The sequence below is a fragment of the Saimiri boliviensis genome, chromosome 1, assembly GCF_048565385.1.
Source record: "Saimiri boliviensis isolate mSaiBol1 chromosome 1, mSaiBol1.pri, whole genome shotgun sequence".
Classification (NCBI taxonomy): Eukaryota; Metazoa; Chordata; class Mammalia; order Primates; family Cebidae; genus Saimiri; species Saimiri boliviensis.
Window position 1 is genome coordinate 9,746,858 of NC_133449.1, and position 19,232 is coordinate 9,766,089.

The 19,232-nt window shown below is 51.5% G+C and overlaps 1 protein-coding gene and 1 pseudogene across 2 annotated transcripts; both read left to right on the forward strand.

The window, feature by feature from the left end:
• Positions 1-4,615: 4,615 nt before the first annotated feature.
• Positions 4,616-14,332, forward strand: KLF11 (KLF transcription factor 11). Of its 2 annotated transcripts, none has more exons than XM_074393903.1 (4): positions 4,616-4,845; positions 6,995-7,264; positions 8,172-9,120; positions 12,772-14,332. In XM_074393903.1, the coding sequence occupies exons 1-4, from the start codon at positions 4,804-4,806 to the stop codon at positions 13,071-13,073; spliced, it is 1,563 nt and encodes a 520-aa protein (XP_074250004.1). In that variant the 5' UTR covers positions 4,616-4,803; the 3' UTR covers positions 13,074-14,332. The 2 variants fall into 2 exon arrangements, with proteins under 2 accessions (XP_074250004.1, XP_003927267.1); XM_003927218.4 differs by having other exon boundaries at positions 4,619-4,845; positions 12,793-13,197.
• LOC101041958 (farnesyl pyrophosphate synthase pseudogene) lies at positions 14,142-18,908 on the forward strand (annotated as a pseudogene).
• Positions 18,909-19,232: the final 324 nt, after the last annotated feature.

Here is a 19,232-nt window from a genome sequence, read left to right on the forward strand (position 1 = left end):
CTTGGTAGATTTGTGGATCTGCGATTCATTCATCCATTCATTTAGTCAACCATTGATTAGGTCATTTGTCAACTACACAGCCAGCCTAGTGGCTGGTCAGCTCACAGCATGTTCTGGTCCTTGTACTGCTTCTAGACCCGTAAGCTCAACCCGAGAGAAAGAGAACAGAAGAATGAGAATAAACAAAGTCCAACTGCCCATAACACCACATTGAGTGAAAGAAGGCAGACCCCAGACTGAACGTACTGTGGGATTTTCTTTGTATTACAAAAGGGTCACACACACACACAAAGTGTCAATACATGCAAAACCAACCGAGTGTCAGAAGCCACGATAAGGATTTTCCTATGCAGGGAATTAGGGAAAGGGTAAACAGTGACTGGAAGGGAGCCTCGGGGGGCTTTGGGGATGCTGCTGATACTCTGTTTCTCAATCTGGGTGCTGGTGAGACAGTGTGTTTGCCTAGAGAAAATTTGTTGAATTGTACATGTAAGCTTTTGCACGTTCCTATATCTACACTGTGCTATATTTCAATAAAAATTTACCAAAAAAAGGCTGGGCGTGGTGGCTCACGCCTGTAATCCCAGCACTGTGGGAGGCCAAGGTGGGCAGATCACAAGGTCAGGAGATGGAGACCATCCTAGCTAACTAACATGGTGAAACCCTGTGTCCACTAAAAATGCAAAAAATTAGCCAGGCGTGGTGGTGCCCACCTGTAGTCCCAGCTAGTCAGGAGGCTGAGGCAGGAGAATCACTTGAACGCATGAGGCAGAGGCTGCAGTGAGCCGAGATCGTGCCACTGCACTCCAGACTCCAACCTGGGTGACAGATCAAGACTGTCTCAAGAAAAAAAAAATTACCAAAAAAAAAAAAAAAAAAAAAAAAAAAAAAAAGAAGAAGAAAGAAAGAAAGAAAGAAAGAAAGAAAGAAAAAGAAAAAGCAAGGAAATGCAGAGAGCAGTTCACTGAGCAATTCCAGTTCCAGGAGCTGCTCAGACAACTGGGAGCAACCTAAACGTCTCGGTTCTTCAACTAGAGTGTTAAATCAGTAACGTATCCAATATTACTTAACCATTACAAAGAATTAGGTTGATCGTTATGTAACAACTGCAAAAAACACTGAGAAGTCAGCGGGCGAGCCCAGGAGGCACAGAGCAGCACCCCGTGTGGCAGCGCGCGTGCACAGCCACAGACGCTCTCTGAAGGACACAGGAGAAAGCAGTGGCATTGTGGCCTGCAGGCTCACACTCTCCCCACAGGGGATGTTATCTGTGACCACATCCAGCCTGGCTGCCAGACTTTGCTCTTCCCAGTGGTCTGCAGAGCCTGGTGCCAGTGGACTCAGTGAAGCCTCCAGATGAAAGATCCGTAACAGTCTGAGCTTACAAATTTTCATCCCTCTGATTACAGGCAGGGCCAGAATCAGGGGTTTGACAGTGACCACAGCCTGTCTGTCCATCTGGAAGATGGGCTAGACGTGGGCAGAACAGGGGCTCATGGCTGAAAAGGGCACAGTTCTCACGTGTGCCTTCTGTCCAGGGAGCAGAAACAGAGCCGGGGGCAAGAGAAGCCAGAGTGCCAGGTCAGGGAGAGCTGCTGCTGCCTTCTGTCCTACAGGAAGGAGGACTTGGCAAGGTCATACCAGCAGAGCAAGGACTTGGATCCAGGTCTGACTCCAAAGCCCAGACACGCTGGGGCATCGGCTGTTTGGGGGTATCAGGGAGGGCTTTGCCTGGGAGTCACATGCAATCTTTTTTTTTTTTTTTTTTTTTTTTTTTGAGAAAGAGTTTCGCACTTGTTGCCCAGGCCAGAGTACAATGGCACAACCTTGGCTCACTGCAACCTCTACCTCCCAGGTTCAAATGATTCTCCTGCCTCAGCTTCCAGAATAGCTGGGATTATAGGTGCCCACCACCATGCCAGGCTGTTTTTCTATTTTTAGTAGAGACAGGGTTTCACCATGTTGGCCAGGCTGGTCTTGAACTCCTGACCTCAGGTCATTTGTCTGAGTCAGCCTCCCAAAGTGCTGGGATTACAGGCATGAGCCATCATGCCTGGCCATCTCATGCAGTCTTACAGAGTCAAAGGAGACAAGGATTGGCATGTTCCACGCAGAAGGAATGCTGTCTAGAAACAGAAAGGAGTGGTGTGACATGACCTTGGGAGCACTGGGTTCTATATTGGGTCATGGGGGCAGGAAGGCAGAAGGGAAAGCAATTTGCGGAACTGGTCAGAAATGATGCAGGAAGTGCTGGCTGGAGCCTGGCTATGAAAACTCATGGGTTCCTGGCCAAGGGGCCTGCAGTCAGTCCCATAACTGTTTGGATTCCAACTGACGGTCTGAATACAGGTTCAGTGCAATCTCTACCTCCAGAAGATCATCCTGGCAGTGAGGTGAGGGCAGATTGTAGGGCGTCTGGCTGGAAGGAGGGAGACGCCTTGGGAGGCAGTGGCAACGATTCAGGCAAGCAGGTGATGGCCAGGACAAGGGCTGGCACGGCTGACCTAAGAGTTTGAGAGGAACTGAGGAAGAAGAGGAGCACAGTGTAAACGACAAAAAAAAAAAAAAGCAACCATGGGGAAGGGACGAGTTAAAGGTGATGCTCAGGTTTCTAGATTCAGGAACACGGTATACAGCTGTGCCCTACAGCGAAGTAAGAAATCCAGATTGGGGTGGAATCTAAGTTCAGTTTTAAGGACACAATTCGAGGTGCCCATGGGACGTTCAAGCAGGGAGGATGGTAGATACTTTCATTTGCTCATTCACCTCCGTGGACAAATGAGACAGACTGCTAGCCTCCCTGGCCTTGGGAGATTCTTTCCGGTGGTGGTACAGACATGAACAAATAACTTAAGTCATGGAAAATGGATAGATCATGAGATATTGTGGAGGCCGAAAACAAGATGGCATTCGGGGACCAGAGGTCAGCCCGAGGGTGCGCTCTAGGTGGACTGCGGGTAAGAGGAAAGGGTGCATCTGGAGGAAAAGCATTCTAGGGAATGGCAATGCGAAGACCTCAGGATGGCAGAGGGGCTGGTGGGACAGGTGACCGAGAGGAGGCCCGGCCTGTCCCTTGAGGGTATGGGGAGAGGGATGGGGCTGGAGAGTGAGGGGCTGGATCTGCAGGAGCTTACAAGCCACAGTGGGGAGCAGAAGATTCCGCTGAGTGCAGTGGGAGCCACTGAAAGGGTTAAAGACCCCTGGGGCTGCTGGGTGGGAAGGGGCTCTGGGAGCTGGAGTGGTCGCAGGGACACCAGTTGGCAAATGCGGGAGTCCCGGCAAAAGAGAATATTCCAGTCTGTACCTAAGAATTTTCACACACAAAACCCCCTGTGCCTGTCTCAGAGCCCCTGGGGTCCTCATGTGAACAGTTCATCACGGTTCATTCATCTTCAGCCCTCTTACTGTTTCAGCAAACACCCTTTCCTCAGCCTGCTCAAACCCTCTGCCCAACCCGAGTGGGCCCCGCAGGAGCCTGGGAGTCACCTGAGTGGGGATCAGAGCCCTGCTCAGGTGAGTGGTGGGGCCCGGCCTGTTCCCCAGAGCCCAGGCCTCTCCGGCTCAGAGCAAAGCCCCGGGGTGCTGGGATTCAGTCTCTGCTCCCGCTACCCTGGATATGAGCTTTCAAGAACAATTCCTCATTGCGGCCTCTGCCCCTTGCATTGAGCGCCAACCCACATCGCGGCTCAGCAAACGCGGGCGCAGTGGACAGACAGAGGGTTGACCCGTCGCTGAGCTGAAGGCTGCGGCGACACAAATAAACAGTATCGCTCTTGCTCTCCACGAACCTGGCCCTGCAGACGCGGGCAAACCACACCAAGAGACGGGAGCAACCAAAATATAGGGAGGAAAAAAAAAGGTGCCCTGGACACCAGGCCAGACCTCTCACGCACGCTCGTGGACTTCCCGGAGGGGGCGACGTTTCCTCCGGGCAAGGGAAGAATGGGCGGGTTTCAGCGGGTGCCTCTCCACTGACTGCCCATCTCAGCTTCCCCTGACCCCTTAACAGAGCGGCAGAGGCCCAGAGACGCTTGAGGAGGGACGCTCAGGCCGTGAAGCTCCGGCTCCGGGTGTCTGCAAAAATGACAGAATGCAGGAATGTCACCTAGAACCAGCCAGCTTTCAGACCTCTCTGGTCAAGGACGCACTCCTAAGAGCCAAAGGTAGAGTGGCAGAAATTAAAAACAAGCAAACAAAAGCCGGGGTGAGGCCTCTAGGTGAGTCTCTGCTACCGATGGATTCAGCCGGTGGAGCTACAAGAGGGTCCTTTAAGCGCGGTTCCCCACTCCCCGCAGCGAGTCCGGCCCCGGCCCTGGGACTTCCCCAGCTCCGCCGCGCCTCACCCTCCGCCCCGCGCGCCCTCGGCGCCGCCGCGACCTTTCCCCTACTTTCCAGGTCCTCAGGCCCCGCCCCTCGCTCCGACCAAAACACGTGCTGCGTCCCGCCCTGACCGATCACGCCGCGGCCAGGCTCCGATCACGCGGCCCCCCGCGGCGCTCATTGGCCGGCCGCGCAAGACCCAGGTGCGGATTGGCTGAATGCGGCCGGCCCCGCCCCGACAGGGGCGCGGTGTATTTTGGTTCGCCTCCGTGCCCCGCCCCGCCGACCGCTCCCTCCGCGGCCGCCCCGCCCCTCCCGCGCCGCGAGGGCCGTGCCGGGGTAGAGCGGCGCGGGCGGGCGAGGCGCGTGCCGGGCGCAGGAGCTCCAGGTCGCCGCCGCCGCCGCTCGTCGCGCACGTGCGACCGCTACTGCGCCCCAGCTTACGCTCCGCGGCCGCTTTGTTGCTCCGGGCCGGCTGGCACGATGCACACGCCGGACTCCGCGGGACAGGGCGACGCGCGCGCAGTAAGTGGTGGGGCTGTCGCGGCGGGAATACTCGTCCGAGCGAGGAGCGAGGCGGGGGACTGGATGCGGAGCCCACGCGCCGGTGAAAGTGGGAGGTGGGACGTGCAGGCCCTCACTACGACCGCGCTGGTGGGGGTCTGGGCGGGCTCCGGAGCCGGCGGGGCGGTGGCCGCACGGGGCGCACCCGAGCCGGCGGGGGCGAGGAGGGGGCGTGTGCCCCGCGCAGCTTTGTCTCGCGCTTCCTGGGCGGCTCCGCCTTGCCGGCCCCGTGGCTATTTCCAGCCATGACGTCACCCCAGTCCAGTGAGCTGGGCGGCCGTTGGGCGGGGGAGCGGCTGGCGGGAACGCGGCACGCGGCCGCGGGGGCGGGGCCAGAGCGGCTGGCGGGAGTGTGGCACGGCCCTGGGGGTGGGGTAAGGCCCGGGGTGGGGGCGGGGTAAGGCCGGGAGGCGGGAGCGCGGCAAGGTCCTGGGGGCGTGGCAACGCACGGAGGCGGGAACGCGGCACGCGGGCGTTGGGGCCCCTGCGCGTCGCGCCCCGGGGGCATCGGGGAGGTAGCGGAGTGGACGTGGGCCGAGCGCGGGCCTCGTGGTGTGCGGGCAGCTGTGTACCCAGCGAGCCCCTTCCCTCCGATGTGGTAAGCAGGCCATGAGGCCGGGTTCTGTGACTTCACAGGGAGTTTCGTGGCGCGACCTGCGGGGCAGAGACCCCGTGTTGTTTGATCTGAGTGAACCCCGGGCAGACAGAAAGCTTTGGTGCTTTGGTGCATGGCAATTTGAGAGAAAACGTGTATCTTCGTACATTTAAAGTTTTCTTTTGATCGAGATCAACTCAGTCTCTTCTCTCCTGCTTAAAAAGAGACAGTGAGGGCCTGGCGGTGGCTTACGCCTGTAATCCCAGCACTTTGGGAGGCTGAGGCGGGCGGATAACCAGAGGTCGGGAGTTCGAGACCAGCTTGACCAGCATGGCGAAACCCTCTCTCTACTAAAAATACAAAAATTAGCAGAGCGTGGTGGCGGTCACCTGTACACCCAGCTACTGGGGAGGCTGAGGCAGGAGAATTGCTTGAACACAGAAGGGGAGGGTTGCAGTGAGCCAAGATCTTGTCATTGCACTCCAGCCAGGGCTACAAGAGCAGAACTCTGTCTCAAACAAAAAAAAAGGCTGGGCCAGGTGGCTCGCACCTGTAATCCCAGCACTTTGGGAGGCAGAGGTGGGCGAATCACCTGAGGTCAGGAGTTTTAGACCAACGTGGCCAACATGGTGAAGCCCTCTCTCTACTAAGAATACAAAAATTAGCTGGGCGTGGTGACAGATGCCTCTAATCCTAGCTACTTAAGAGGCTGAGACAGGAGAATTGCTTGAACCGGGGAGGTTTGGAGTTCCAGACCAGCTTGCTCAACATGGCGAAACTCCCTCTCTAGTGAAAATACAGAAATAAGCCGACATGGTGGCGGACGCTGCAGTAATGGTAGATTATGCCACTGCACTCCAGCCTGGGCAACTGAGTGAGACTCCGTCTTTAAAAAAAAAAAAAAAAAAAGCATCAGGTTTGCTTCCTGTCACCCCCTGGTAGCCTTAGGACAGTAACAGATGACTTCCGTTCTGAATCTGGGGTGGGGAACTAGTGGAATCACCATGGGCCCTACCTGCCTGGAGTCCTGGAGGCCTAGGGGAAAGGCCCCAGAGTCCCTGAGAGCATCTGTAGGGACACTGCTTTGGTGGCTTTGCCACCTCAGAGAGCCATGGTCAGGGTGCCTTGGCCACTGGCAGACCGACTACATGGCCTCTGTGTCGGCTGCTCCTCCCTGGCAGCAGTTTCACCCCAGCCACTGTTTGGCTTGCACCTCAGGAGTTAATTTTATTAATCATTTACCCAAGAAAAGTATGAACTTAGTAGCCTTTTTCAAGAGTCAGGATTTTTGATGGCAATGCTTGCCAGTTTAGTTCAGTCTTTGAAATGTTGGCTTAAGAACCGAGTGGTCCTCTTTTAACATCTTTTACTACAACTGAGTATGTGTTGCTATGGTGTGTTGCGTGTGCATTACATGCCTAGTGCAGGCTTCTGGTATGCATAGCCACATGGCCATCATGGGTGACCTCTGTAGTTCCCCTGCACTGAGAAGCTGTTGTGTTGTGTCGCCTCTAGGTTGGCATCATGGACATATGTGAGTCCATCCTGGAGAGGAAGCGGCATGACAGCGAACGGTCTACATGCAGCATCTTGGAGCAGACAGACATGGAAGCTGTCGAGGCTCTTGTTTGTATGAGCTCCTGGGGTCAAAGATTCCAGAAGGGTGACCTGTTACGGATAAGACCCCTCACGCCTGTCTCTGACTCTGGGGATGTCACCACCACTGTGCATATGGATGTAGCCGCACCTGAGCTACCAAAAGACTTCCATTCTTTATCAACTCTGGTAAGAGGAGGTGGGAGAGGAGCATTTTTGTGAAATGACTAGAGTAGCTGAAATCAGTGTGTTGAAGAACTTGTGGGAAGATTCCCTGGATGCTGGCAAATAAGTTGCTTACCCTCTCTTTGTGTGGGTCTGAGGGAGTGGAAAATCTTCCTTCATTTCTGAAAAATGTGCCCTTTCTATGGATGGATCTTAACCTTGCTAGCTATCGGGTTAATTTCCATGGAATGAAACCTACAGATTAATGTGAGAAAGTGAAATTTACTTCTCCGGGGGCGTATCTTGGGGCGGAGCTTAGGTTCTCCTAGTGACCCAGCCTTGGGTCAGGCTATGTGGGTGGCAGCTGGAGAAGCCTGTGCTTTTACATCAGATTGTCTTCACTGGGTGACACCTCTGCCTTCCCGTGGCAGCCGGCTCCTTGATGTGAGTTGGGTACAGTAAGTCACTCTTGTTTTTGGTTTTGTAACTTGCTAATATCTGTGAAAGCATTTGGAAAAATTGCATCTCAGCTTGGAGAAGTTGAGAACTATAGGCTGCTAACAGAAGTGGAAATTGTGGTTGTCCTGGGCTGGAAGCTTATCTGAAAGAAGAGTGTAGAAAGCAGATTTGGAGAGGGATGGGAGGGCCTTGTGGGGCAGCGGGGAAGTTGTGGAAGCGGTGGGCCTGCCGGCCAGGAGCTCCTCAGAGTTCCCTGGCATTGGGCTCTTGGGCAGGTCTGGGAGGGCTGAACACTGGGAAGAAGTCGAGAAAGTGAAGTGCCTTGAAACCCGCTGGGGTGTTGAAAACAGGCTTAGCCGAGTCTCCAGATGATTCTATGTAAAAATATTGGGAGCATTGTGATCAATTAAATCCCTTTTAAAATTTAAAGCAGCCTTTTTTACATGGTACTTTTTTTTTTTTTTTTTTTAAGTGCATAACTCCTCCTCAGAGCCCTGATCTCGTGGAGCCATCAACAAGGACACCTGTTTCTTCCCAAGTAACAGACTCCAAAGCATGCACAGCCATGGCCGCCCTCCAGTCCTCTGCTGTGGTGGCCAGAGCACTGAGTGGAGGGATGGAGAGGGGCCTGCCGGGTTTGGAGCCAGTGCCCAGCTCTCCGTGCAGGGCCGTGGGGACCAGCGTGATCCGACACACTGGGGAGAGCCCTGCTCCTGCCTGCTGTCCCGCCACCCAGACTCCAGATGGCCGGCTTTCTGACAACAGAGAAGCAGCAGAGCAGCTTTTGGGACACTTTGAAACTTTGCAGGATACACACCTCACGGACCGTTTACTCAGCACTAACGCGGTGTCCTGTCAGCCTTGCTTGCACGAGCCCGGAGGCCTGCTCCCCACTGACAGAGGTCCGCAGGCAGGGTGGCCTGGTGCGGTACAGACTTGCTCACCAAAGAATTACGGAAATGACCTGCCCAGGAAAACCACCCCTCTGATTTCTGTCCCTGTCCCTGCTTCCCCTGTCCTTTGCCAAATGATCCCTGTGACTGGACAGAGTGGCACGTTCTCAGCTTTTTTGAAGCCGCCTCCCCAGTTGTCTGTGGGGACTGCGAGACCCATCCTAGCCCAGGCTGCTCCAGCTCCGCAACCTGTATTCCTGGGACCTCCTGTGCCTCAGGGAGCTGTGATGCTGGTCCTGCCCCAGGGCGCCCTCCCTCCGCCTGCTCCTTGTGCGGCCAGCATCCTGGCTTCGGGGAATACCAGGTTGTTGCCCCTCGCCCCTGCACCAGTGTTCATCGCCTCTAGCCAAAACTGTGTCCCTCAGGTAGACTTTTCCCGAAGGAGGAACTATGTTTGCACCTTCCCAGGCTGCCAGAAGACCTACTTCAAAAGTTCCCACCTCAAGGCTCATCTTCGCACTCACACAGGTAAGCACCAGGGCAGGGAGGGCATTGGGCACATCAGACCCAGTGGTTAGGAAGCACACCTGGAGCCGCCTTTGGGTGGGAGGGTATCATGAGAACCCCTGGTGAAGGAGGAAGTGTGGCTTTTTTCTTTGGTTCTGAAAAGCCTGTACAATCCTGTAAGGGTGAGCAAGGCTTCAGGAGTTTGCAGACAGCGCCAGCTGCTCACCCTGGAGAGAAAATGTAGTCTAGTTCTGTGTTGGTGTCTTTCGGGAGCTTTTAGAGTGACTCACAGTGCCCCCTTCTGTTCACATTGCAGTAGATGTTTTATTTTTATTTGTTTATTTTTAAGGGAACATGCATTCACGTTAAGTAAATATTATCTTATCAGCGTGACTTACGTTCACTGTGGGAAGGTCTGGCCAAACTATATTAAAGTTAAAATTCTAAAATTTTTTTTAAAGAGTATAGTTTTCTTACCTCTGAAAGTAGTTTTTAATTTAAAGTAAGTTGCACAAGACACTCTGCTGACCTAATGATCTGTTGTCTAACCAGCTCCGTCCAATTGAATTTTCTGCGATGGTGGAAATGTTTGCTGTCTGTCCTTTAGGGCAGCCACTGCCTGCTCACATTTCAAGTGTGGCTAGTGTGCCCGAGGAACTGAATTTTACACTTTTTAATACTTGAAGTTGAAATCGCTCCATGGGACCTGTGCTTTCCCTGCCGCCCACCGGTGGTCTGGGTGTTGCTGGATAGAATGGCTCTAGTAGGTGAGGGCACCACTTCTCAGGTGTTCTGTGAGTTTGTGTTCTGTTGCTGTGATCATGGTGGCCTCCACGTGGAGAATGAAGTGCCGTCTGCGGGTCAGACACTATAAGAGGAACTCTAGTGCTCCTCCATTCCACAGAGTGGGTGTTTCCTTCCATGATAAGGCCAAACTTGGCCATGAAGTACTTGCCTCTGCCCATGCAGAAACAGCCTTCCTACCTTCTCTTCCATATTTCCACCCTCCCTCTCGGCCCTCTGTCCGTCTCTACTTACCGAGAGCCTCCAAGGGCCTCCCGAATTAGTTATTAGCTTGTTCCTTATCTTCCTTTCTTTTTTTTTTTTTTTTTTTCCTTATCTTCCTTTCTTCTTTGGCCCTAGTCATTTACTGTAGATCTTGCCACATTCCCCCTTTGCTTTTTAGTTACTTACGTATTTATCTCACCTGGATATACTCCTGGTGCTTGATAACGAGGGCATGACACTAGCTAGTAAATGAGGGTGGGTTGTTTGCACGGCAGATGGACGTGGGGACTGTGTCAGGGAACCGGTGCTTCTGATGGAGTTGACCTGCTTGCCTCTCTTAACGGGCTTGTTGACTTGGTGAGCTCCACATTTCACCGGGGCTGTCCACGGGAACCTCACATCACACCGGAGCACAGCTTCCAAGTTTGGGGAGGTGACTGAATGAGGTTTTGCTGTGGATTCAGTATTCCTTGGTAAAGTACTGACAGAATGACTTACAGTGATTAAAACAAGCTTCTTCCATGTTTCCTAAAGTACTTCCAGTTAAATAACTGGCCGGAAGCAGTGGCTCACACCTGTAACCCCAGTACTTCGGGAGGCCGAGGTAGGCAGATCACGAGGTCAGGAGTTTGAGACCAGCTTGGCCAACATGGTGAAACCCTATCGCTACTAAAAATACAAAAATTAGCTGGGTGTGGTGGTGCGTGCCTGTAATCCTAGATACTCAGGAAGCTGAGGCAGGAGAATCACCTGAACCTGGGAGGTGGAGGCTGCAGTGAGCCAAGATCACGCCACTGCACGCCAGCCTGGCGATGAGTGAGATTCTACCTAAAAAAAAAAATTCAAAAAAAATAAATGAGCATAAGAGTTCTGAAGAATCCCCTTCTGTGCCATTTTATAAACTTGGAGTTTTCATGAGAAGTAGAAACTGGGCAAGTTTCCCTTGGCTAAGACCGCTTTTTATATATATGTTCCTATCAACCTGAAAAGTCTTTAAATTGGCGTAAGGTAGAGTGGATGGATGCTACATTTTTTTTCTTTATTTTTCTATAAGTTATCGGAGTACAGGTGGTATTTGGTTACATGAATAAGTTCTTTAGTGGTGGTTTCTGAGATTTTGGTGCACGATGCTACATTTTTAATTAATTAATTTTTATTTTTGGTAAAGACAGGGCCTTACTTTGTTGGCCAGGCTGGTCTGGAACTCCTGGGCTCAACTGATCCTCCCTCCCAGCCTCCCAAAGTGCTGGGATTGTAGGCGTGAGCCCCTGTGCTTGTACTTGGCTTGATTTATTTTTAGTTTTAGATACATTTTGAAAGATTAGCTTGAAATCTTTGGGTGCTAACAACAGACTGCATGTTAAGTGTGGCAGGAATAAATGCCTTATGGAGGATTTCTTGACCCAGATCATCCAGTTCCGTGTGGGGCTGAGTGCCTCACAGGGTCGTGGGGTGTCCCTTATGCTGTGCTGAGGCGCAGGATCTGAGAAATAGAGACAGGATACAGAAGTACAAGGAAAACGCAGCTGGGCTTAGGGGGCCACGCCACCTATAAGTGGAGTCAGGTGAGGCCCCGAATGTCCAGAAGCATAAGTATTTATTGTGTATAGGTTAGGGGGCAGGGCAGTGAGTGAAATCATCTTGTAAGGATAGTGATAGGGTCATGAGCAATAAAACATGGAGTCCACCCCCATTATGTCACCTAGGCCAGGAGGTGGACAGTGCGCAGCAAGGGGCCCGTTCCCACAAAGGCAAGGGCCATGTGCAGTAAGGGGTCCACCCCCATTAGGTCACCAAGGCTTGAAGGTGAGCCGTGCACAGTGAAGAGGGTGCAGTGTGCAATACTTTTATCTATGGGCAAACTACTTTTAAGAAGGTTTATAGGAGGATATTTTAAGTCACATAGCAGTGACAGAGCTGTTAAGGTTACCGCCACTTTCTGGGAGCTTCCAATGAGTTTTATGGGAAGATGCTTTTTGAGCAGCGTAGCAGCAAGAGCTGATAAAGTTTGCAGTTACCAAAGTGGATTGCCGTTCTAAGGGCAGCCTTCCACAAGAACTGGAGCAAGGTCCTACCACTCCTTTATCAGGAGGAGTGGCTCTCGCCCCAAGCCTGCCATGCAGCGAGTATCTTGACGATACTGAACGCTGCCGCCTGGGCCATGGATTCTTGTCCTGGTGTAACTGTTTTTCCTTTCATTCATGCTCTGCACTGTGTTTGCTCTAGACATTCTTCCGATTATAAGCTGCTTATTCCTTAATTCATGCTCTGTATTGTATCCACTTTAGGCATTCCTCTGATTATGAACTAAAATATATATATGTAGGGAAATATTCTTTAGGCAGTCATACTATTATATGATTATATATAGAGGATTATATAAAGGAATTCTTTAAGCCCTAATTCTATAAACTAATATTATGATTATGTAAACGATTATATGAAAGGAAATTGCTGAGTTGTAACACTATAAAGTGAGATATTCTTTAAGCCCTAACTGTGCCAGGGTTTTGCTTAGCTTTTATTCCTTGGTGCCTATATGGGGGGTTACCCACAGTTCCAGAATAAGAAGACCTCACTTTCTTGTGAGATTGATGAACACGATTTTAAATCGACATGAATTAACCCCTTGAATAAGGTGCTTAGCATCTCCTTTCTCTTCAGCATGTGTTTTCTCATGCATAGGGGAGAAGCCTTTCAGCTGCAGCTGGGACGGCTGTGATAAGAAGTTTGCTCGTTCGGATGAGCTGTCTCGCCACCGCAGAACTCACACAGGGGAGAAGAAGTTTGTGTGCCCTGTGTGTGACCGGCGTTTCATGCGCAGTGACCACCTGACGAAGCATGCCCGCCGCCACATGACGACCAAGAAGATCCCAGGCTGGCAGGCAGAGGTTGGCAAGCTGAACAGAATCGCCTGTGCAGAGAGCCCCGGGAACCTGCTTGTGACCACACCAGCCTCCACTTGAAAGGTCCACTAGGATGTTACTCACGGGGTTTCTAAAAGCCTCTTTTCAGGAACGGAACTGACAGATTGCTCTCTCGTTGCCTCACCCCCCAAAAATGGTTTTGGGGGCTTGGGAAGATGGGGGAGCTGGTTTTGATGAAGGTGTGTTAACTTTTCCACTTGGGACCCTGTTCAATATGTTCTGTAGTTTCAGAAGTTGTTTTTGTTTTTTTTGTTTTTTTTTTTTAAGAAACAGTAGAAAATTTGATAATCGAAATCACCAGCATTCAGACAAATATTTCGGCTAGAAAGTTTACAAAATCTGGATTTTTACAACTTTCTATTGATGTTTTGTAGAAATAAGACAGGGTACTAATTTTTATACTGTTTTTTATAAAAATATTTGTATTGTTGGTGCTCAAATCACCGGTTTCTAGATAGATCATTTTGCAGCCGCCTTTTCAGTATTTAATAACCAAGTTTTTTATGATGACCCGTTTTAGTAAATTTGACATGTTACTCCACCCAAAAAAATCACAGGTTATCTGGCCTTTGAGATCTTTTTGGAATCGGAACTGGTTGAATAGGGGCCTCTTAAAAGGGAAAAATTAATTTTGCAATCAGCTTCTTCGTAATATTTTCGAGGAAATTCTAGGCAGCCATTCTGGTCATGTGGTTGACTAGAACTAGTGAGCTGTGTCCGTGGTGCGTCTTGTGAAGGATGTACCCTAGGGAGTGACATGAGCCACTGGGCACATCCCAGGGAGCAGGCGCTGCTGCAGGCTGTGGTCTGTGTGTAATTGTCTTGGCCATGGCTCTGCTGAAAGCAAACCATTGAGTTTCTTACTTGTACCTAAAATACCAAAAAAGATAAACACTCACATCCAGCCACTTTGTGATCGTCAGTTGACTTGTTTTGCTGTGGCCTTATCCCTACTATACTGTGGGAAGAGTAAGTTCTCAGTGAAAAAGGAAGTGTCCGTATTAGTTGGATGAACTTTCCACCAGAAGACAGCTTAGCCGAGGGTGAGATGCATGTGCGGGCAGGCAGTGCCAGGGTTCTGCTTCCAAATACTAGAAACTCGAGGAAATGCAAGTTACGCCAAATGGCAGTAATACTACCCAACTGCCCTTTTGTTCATTTTTTTTTTTTTTTTTTTTGAGACAGAGTCTTGCTCTGTTGCCAGGCACCAAGCTGGAGTGCAGTGGCGCAATCTCGGCTCACTGCAATCTCTGCCTCAGCCTCCTAAGTAGCTGGGACCACAGGCGTGCGCCACCACGCCCAGCTAATTTTTGTATTTTTTAGTAGAGATGGGGTTGGACCATGGTCTCAATCTCGTGACCTCATGATCCGCCCGCCTCGGCCTTCCAAAGTGCTGGGATTACAGGCGTGAGCCACTGTGCCCGGCCCTTTTGTTTGAAGGAAATTGTTTTGATCAAACAAAATTACTTGGAATGGTATGTTTTACAGTCTACCTAGAAAATAGATGATGGATGACACTTGTAAATGGTGTGAGCGCATATCCTAGATAAACAAGAGAACGTGGCCGCCTGCGTTCCAGAAGCCACTGACACTGGTTCTTGCTAAACGGTGGAAGTTCAGGCAATGGAATAAGTGTAGGAGCATACAGAACGCTGTACTAATTTGGTAGCCTGGGAATATTTTTTGATGGTTCAGTATGTATTTAGATTTTGTCTCTGCCAGTGAGTTATTGGCATTCGTCTTTATTTAAATGATGGTAAGGTGAAATATTGAATAAAACGAGGTTTTGTGTTTTGTTCTTTGTAGTCTGATAAAATCCCCACCTGGTCATTCACTGTGAGTTACTTGGTACCTATTAACTTGCCCCTTAGTATCAGCTGTTATTAGACACAAATGTGTATGTTTTGAGGAGGTTTCCGTGTGTTTGGACACTCCCGTAGGTGAGTCCTGTCGTCAGGAGGCGGCGCGGCTGCGGGAGAGCCACAGCGTGCACGGTTCCTGTTTCCCCATCACCCAGTCCTTCCTTCCACTCATCCAAATCAGCATCAGCATTTCCCACTACACTACACATGGCATCAAAGTTGGATATTTTTCTTAATTACGACATGCAGAGTAATGTTAGTCCTGCTAGTATTCTGGTGGATAAGGTCTTTGAGTATTAGGTTGCTCATCACAGAACATTCTCTAAGTAGTGCTATTTCTCAAAAAGAGATACATTTTGGAAATGGTTTAAATTTACACTTCCATTTCCTGATTACATTTGCAAATGCTTTCTCTAAACCATCCTCCTCCCTCCTCCATTTGCCTGTCGACAGGTTTTTGGACAGAGTCCCTGTCTGAAAACTGTTCTAAGCAGCAGAAGTTACCCTTGTGTGTAGATTCTTCGTGGAGCCCCTCAGCGGCGGCTCTGGGTGCTGGAGGCCGCTGGAGAGGCCGGCTCCCCTAGTGCACTTTATTGCCTGAGCAGTTTTGCTTGATCTTTTTTGACTTTGAGCCTTTTAAGTAGTTTGAATTGTAAGACTGAAAATGTTTCATAATTATGTTTTATGTAACAGACTTTGACTTATTATTTAAATGAGTATGTGTAAGGTAACTTTTCTTTGAATCATATAAAACTTGATTTTAAACCAGATGTGTGTCCTGTGTCATAACTGTAACTAGAGACTATTTGGAAGAGTCTATAAAATTCATTGCGCATTGGCCCAGACTCATCTCTACTCTTTGTTTTCTGGGGTTTTATTCTGTTTCTTTGGGTTCCTTGGAGGGTTCTTTCTGAAAGGAATGGGTGAAGAGAGCCAGGTGTGGTGGCTCAAACCTGTAATCCCAGCACTTTGGCGAGTTGAGACAGGAGGATCCCTTGAACCCAGGAATTGGAGGAGGCTGTGAGCTATGATCACACCACTGCAGCCTAGCCTGGGCGACAGAGCAAGACCCTGTCTCAAAGGGCCAACGTGTGAAGTGGCCACTCCGGCAGACCCAGTTGTGTGCTGGGTAACCCTGTGGCCCTCAGTGCTCATGCCCTTCCTGTCCCGGGGGTGGCTGCAAAGAGGTAGAATTCAAAGTGGTTTTCCAGCCACTCTGGAAGAAGTGCTTGGAGGTCTCTTGCGTACTTCCTTCCTCCCCGGCCCGGGGTTACAAAGCACGTCCTGGAGCGCAGGCTTCACTCTGGCTCTGCACATTCTCTCTCCAACCCTCTAAGGGGGCCTTGCATCCACACCACTGAAGGAGCTCCCGGGGTGTGCTCAGGGCTTTCGTGGGCTCAATTCTCAGGCCTGTCAGTGGCATCAGCTGGAGCTGGTGGTGCCCTGAAGGCCACCTGCCCCTGCCCTCCCCTCACCTCGGGGGTCTGTGCTTGGCCGGCCCTCATCTGCCTGCCCTAAGTTCTCATGCTGCAGTCCCTTGGCAATGTCTCCCAGCCTCACCACTTAGATTAAAACAGCATCCCTACCAGAAACACCCCCGAGGGGCTCTCCTTTGCACTTGTCTCCTGAGCTGGTGTCCCTATATCCACCTGTCTACTTGGCATTGATCAGTTAGCATTGCACATTTAAAATGACCAAGTGTCTCATCTTCTCACTTGACCCTGCAGTTCTCACAATTGACCCTGTTGTCTTTTGTTTGCTTGCTTTTGAGATGGAGTCTCGCTCTGTTGCCCAGGCTGGAGTGCACTGGTGCGATTCAGCTCACTGCAATCTCTGCCTCCCGGGTTCAAGCGATTCTCCTGCCTCAGCCTCCTGAGTAGCTGGGATTACACGCCTGGCTAATTTTTGTATTTTTAGTAGAGACGGGGTTTCACCATGTTGGTCAGGCTGGTCTTGAACACCTGACCTTGTAATTTGCCTGTCTTGGCCTCCCAACGTGCTTGGATTACAGGGGTGAGCTATCGCGCCTGGCCAGACCCCATTGTCTTTAAAAAGAAGAGTGCATACATCCTTGCAAGACCTTAACTCTTCTCTCACCCCACATCCCGTCACAGTCCTTGACTTCTTTTAAAACATCCAGCATCACCAAGAAGGAACCAGTGTCCAGGAACAGAGCCCTTTGAATGGAGACCAGAAGTAGATGTTTATGCCCAAGAAAAGCAGGATTTCATTCTGCACTTCTCCCAGACGGTTAGGGTGCTGAGGACGAGGTGGGGCACCCAGAGACAGGAGATACTATTGCCCGGCTAGGAGGTCCTCCAGTGCCATTGGAGGCAAGGGTCACCAGGGCTGGACGGTGCTAGTAGCGTTCTGGGAGCTGGTGGTGCTAAGGAAACAGGATACCAATAGTCTCCAGCGAGCCCAACTGTGGGCTGCTGTGTGGGAGTGCTGCAAGCTCTCTTCCTGGTGGCAGATGACATCATGGACTCAGCACTCACTCGCCAGGGGCAGATCTGCTGACTCCTCGCCAGGAGTCAGTTTAGATCAGGCGTCCCCAAACTACAGCCCGGCCCGCGGGCCGCATGCGGCCCCCTGAGGCCATTTATCCGGCCCCCTACTGCACTTCAGGAAGGGGCACCTCTGTCATTGGTGGTCAGTGAGAGGAGCACAGTATGTGGCGGCCCTCCAACGGTCTGAGGGACAGTGAATTGGCCCCCTGTGTAAAAAGTCTGGGGACGCCTGGTTTAGATGGATGCTATCAGTGATGCTATGCATGTGTCTACTGGAAGCATGTATCTACTGCCTACTGCCAGGAGCAGCCCTGTCACCTGAGCCTGATGGAGTGCTTCTGCAGAGTTCCTATCAGACCGAGACTGGGCAGAACCTGGACCTCACACAGCCCCCCAGGGCGATGTGGATCTTGGTGGATTCACTGAAAAGATGTACAAATCTGGCCGGGCGCAGTGGCTTACGCCTGTCATCGGAGCACTTTGGGAGGGTGAGACGGACGGATCATGAAGTCAGGAGATCGAGACCATCCTGGCTAACACGGTGAAACCCCATCGCCACTAAAAAAAAAAAAAAAAAAAAAATTAGCCAGGCGTGGTGGCATGCTCCTGTAGTCCCAGCTACTCGGGAGGCTGAGACTGGAGAATCACTTGAATCTGGGAGGTGGAGGTTGCAATGAGCCAAGATCATAACCCTGCATTCCAGCCTGGGCAATAGAGTGAGACTATCTCAGAAAAAAAAGAAGGACAAGCCTACTGTCACATACAAGACCATGTTCTACTTCTGCTGTCCTGGAGTTGCAGCCAGGAAGATCCTGCTGGAGACGGGAGAGTCCTTTCAGATTGAGGATGATCATCTTGACCTCTCTGGGGATCCCAGTGTGACCAGCAAAGTTGGCACTGACATCCAGGGCCACAAATGCAGCTGGCTGGTGGTTCGGTGTCTGCAGGACCACTCGGAACAGTAACCAGATCCTGCAGGAGAACTTCGGGCAGAAGGAGGCCGAGCAGGTGGCCCGGGTGAAGGCACTACGCGAGGAGCTGGCTCTGCCGGCTGTGTTCTTGCAACAGGAGGAAGACGGCCACGGCCACGCTGTGGATCTCGTGGTACAGTACGCCGCGCCCCTGCCACCAGCCATCTTTCTGGGGCTGGCGAGCAAAATCTATAAGCGGAAAAAGTGGCTAGAGACTGCAAGGGCAGGGAGAGGAGGCTTGCCATACATGATTGTCACCTCCGATTCGCCATCGTGTGCCTCCTGGATTAAGCCCACCCCTCCCCGCTTCTGCTCGAACCCCTTCAGTCTGCGCTCACCAGCCACTGACGCTATGGAGAAATGTCAGGTGATTTTGCTCTGCCTGAAACCCCCAGTGGCTTTCTGTCTCTTGCCAAGAAAAGCCAAAGTCACAAGGGCCCCCCTCGGCCTCGCCTGACCGCACCTCCTGCTGCAGCTGTACTCGCCTCACCGCCCGGGGGCGGCAAGGGGCCCCCTCTTGAAGAACCAACAGCAAGCACATTGGTTGCCCTTCCCACTGGACCCACTCGCTCTTTTGTCAGATGGTGATGATGGCAGTGTGTCTTGGATCAGGTTCCCTGAAAAGAGATCCTTGAGACAGATTTGCCCACAGGACACTTACTGGGTGAGACTTCCAGGACTGGTACCCGTAAGGAAGCAAGAGACAAGGACTGGGCCCGGGAGAAAGCGAATTGCAAAGCCAGTGTCATGGGGTGGCCCCACGGGAGCTCTGGCACCAGGAGGCCCTGCAAAGGGGCCCCAGACAAGGGCAAGGAGCGCTGCCTTTGTCATCAGATGAGGGGGGCTGCCCCAGGG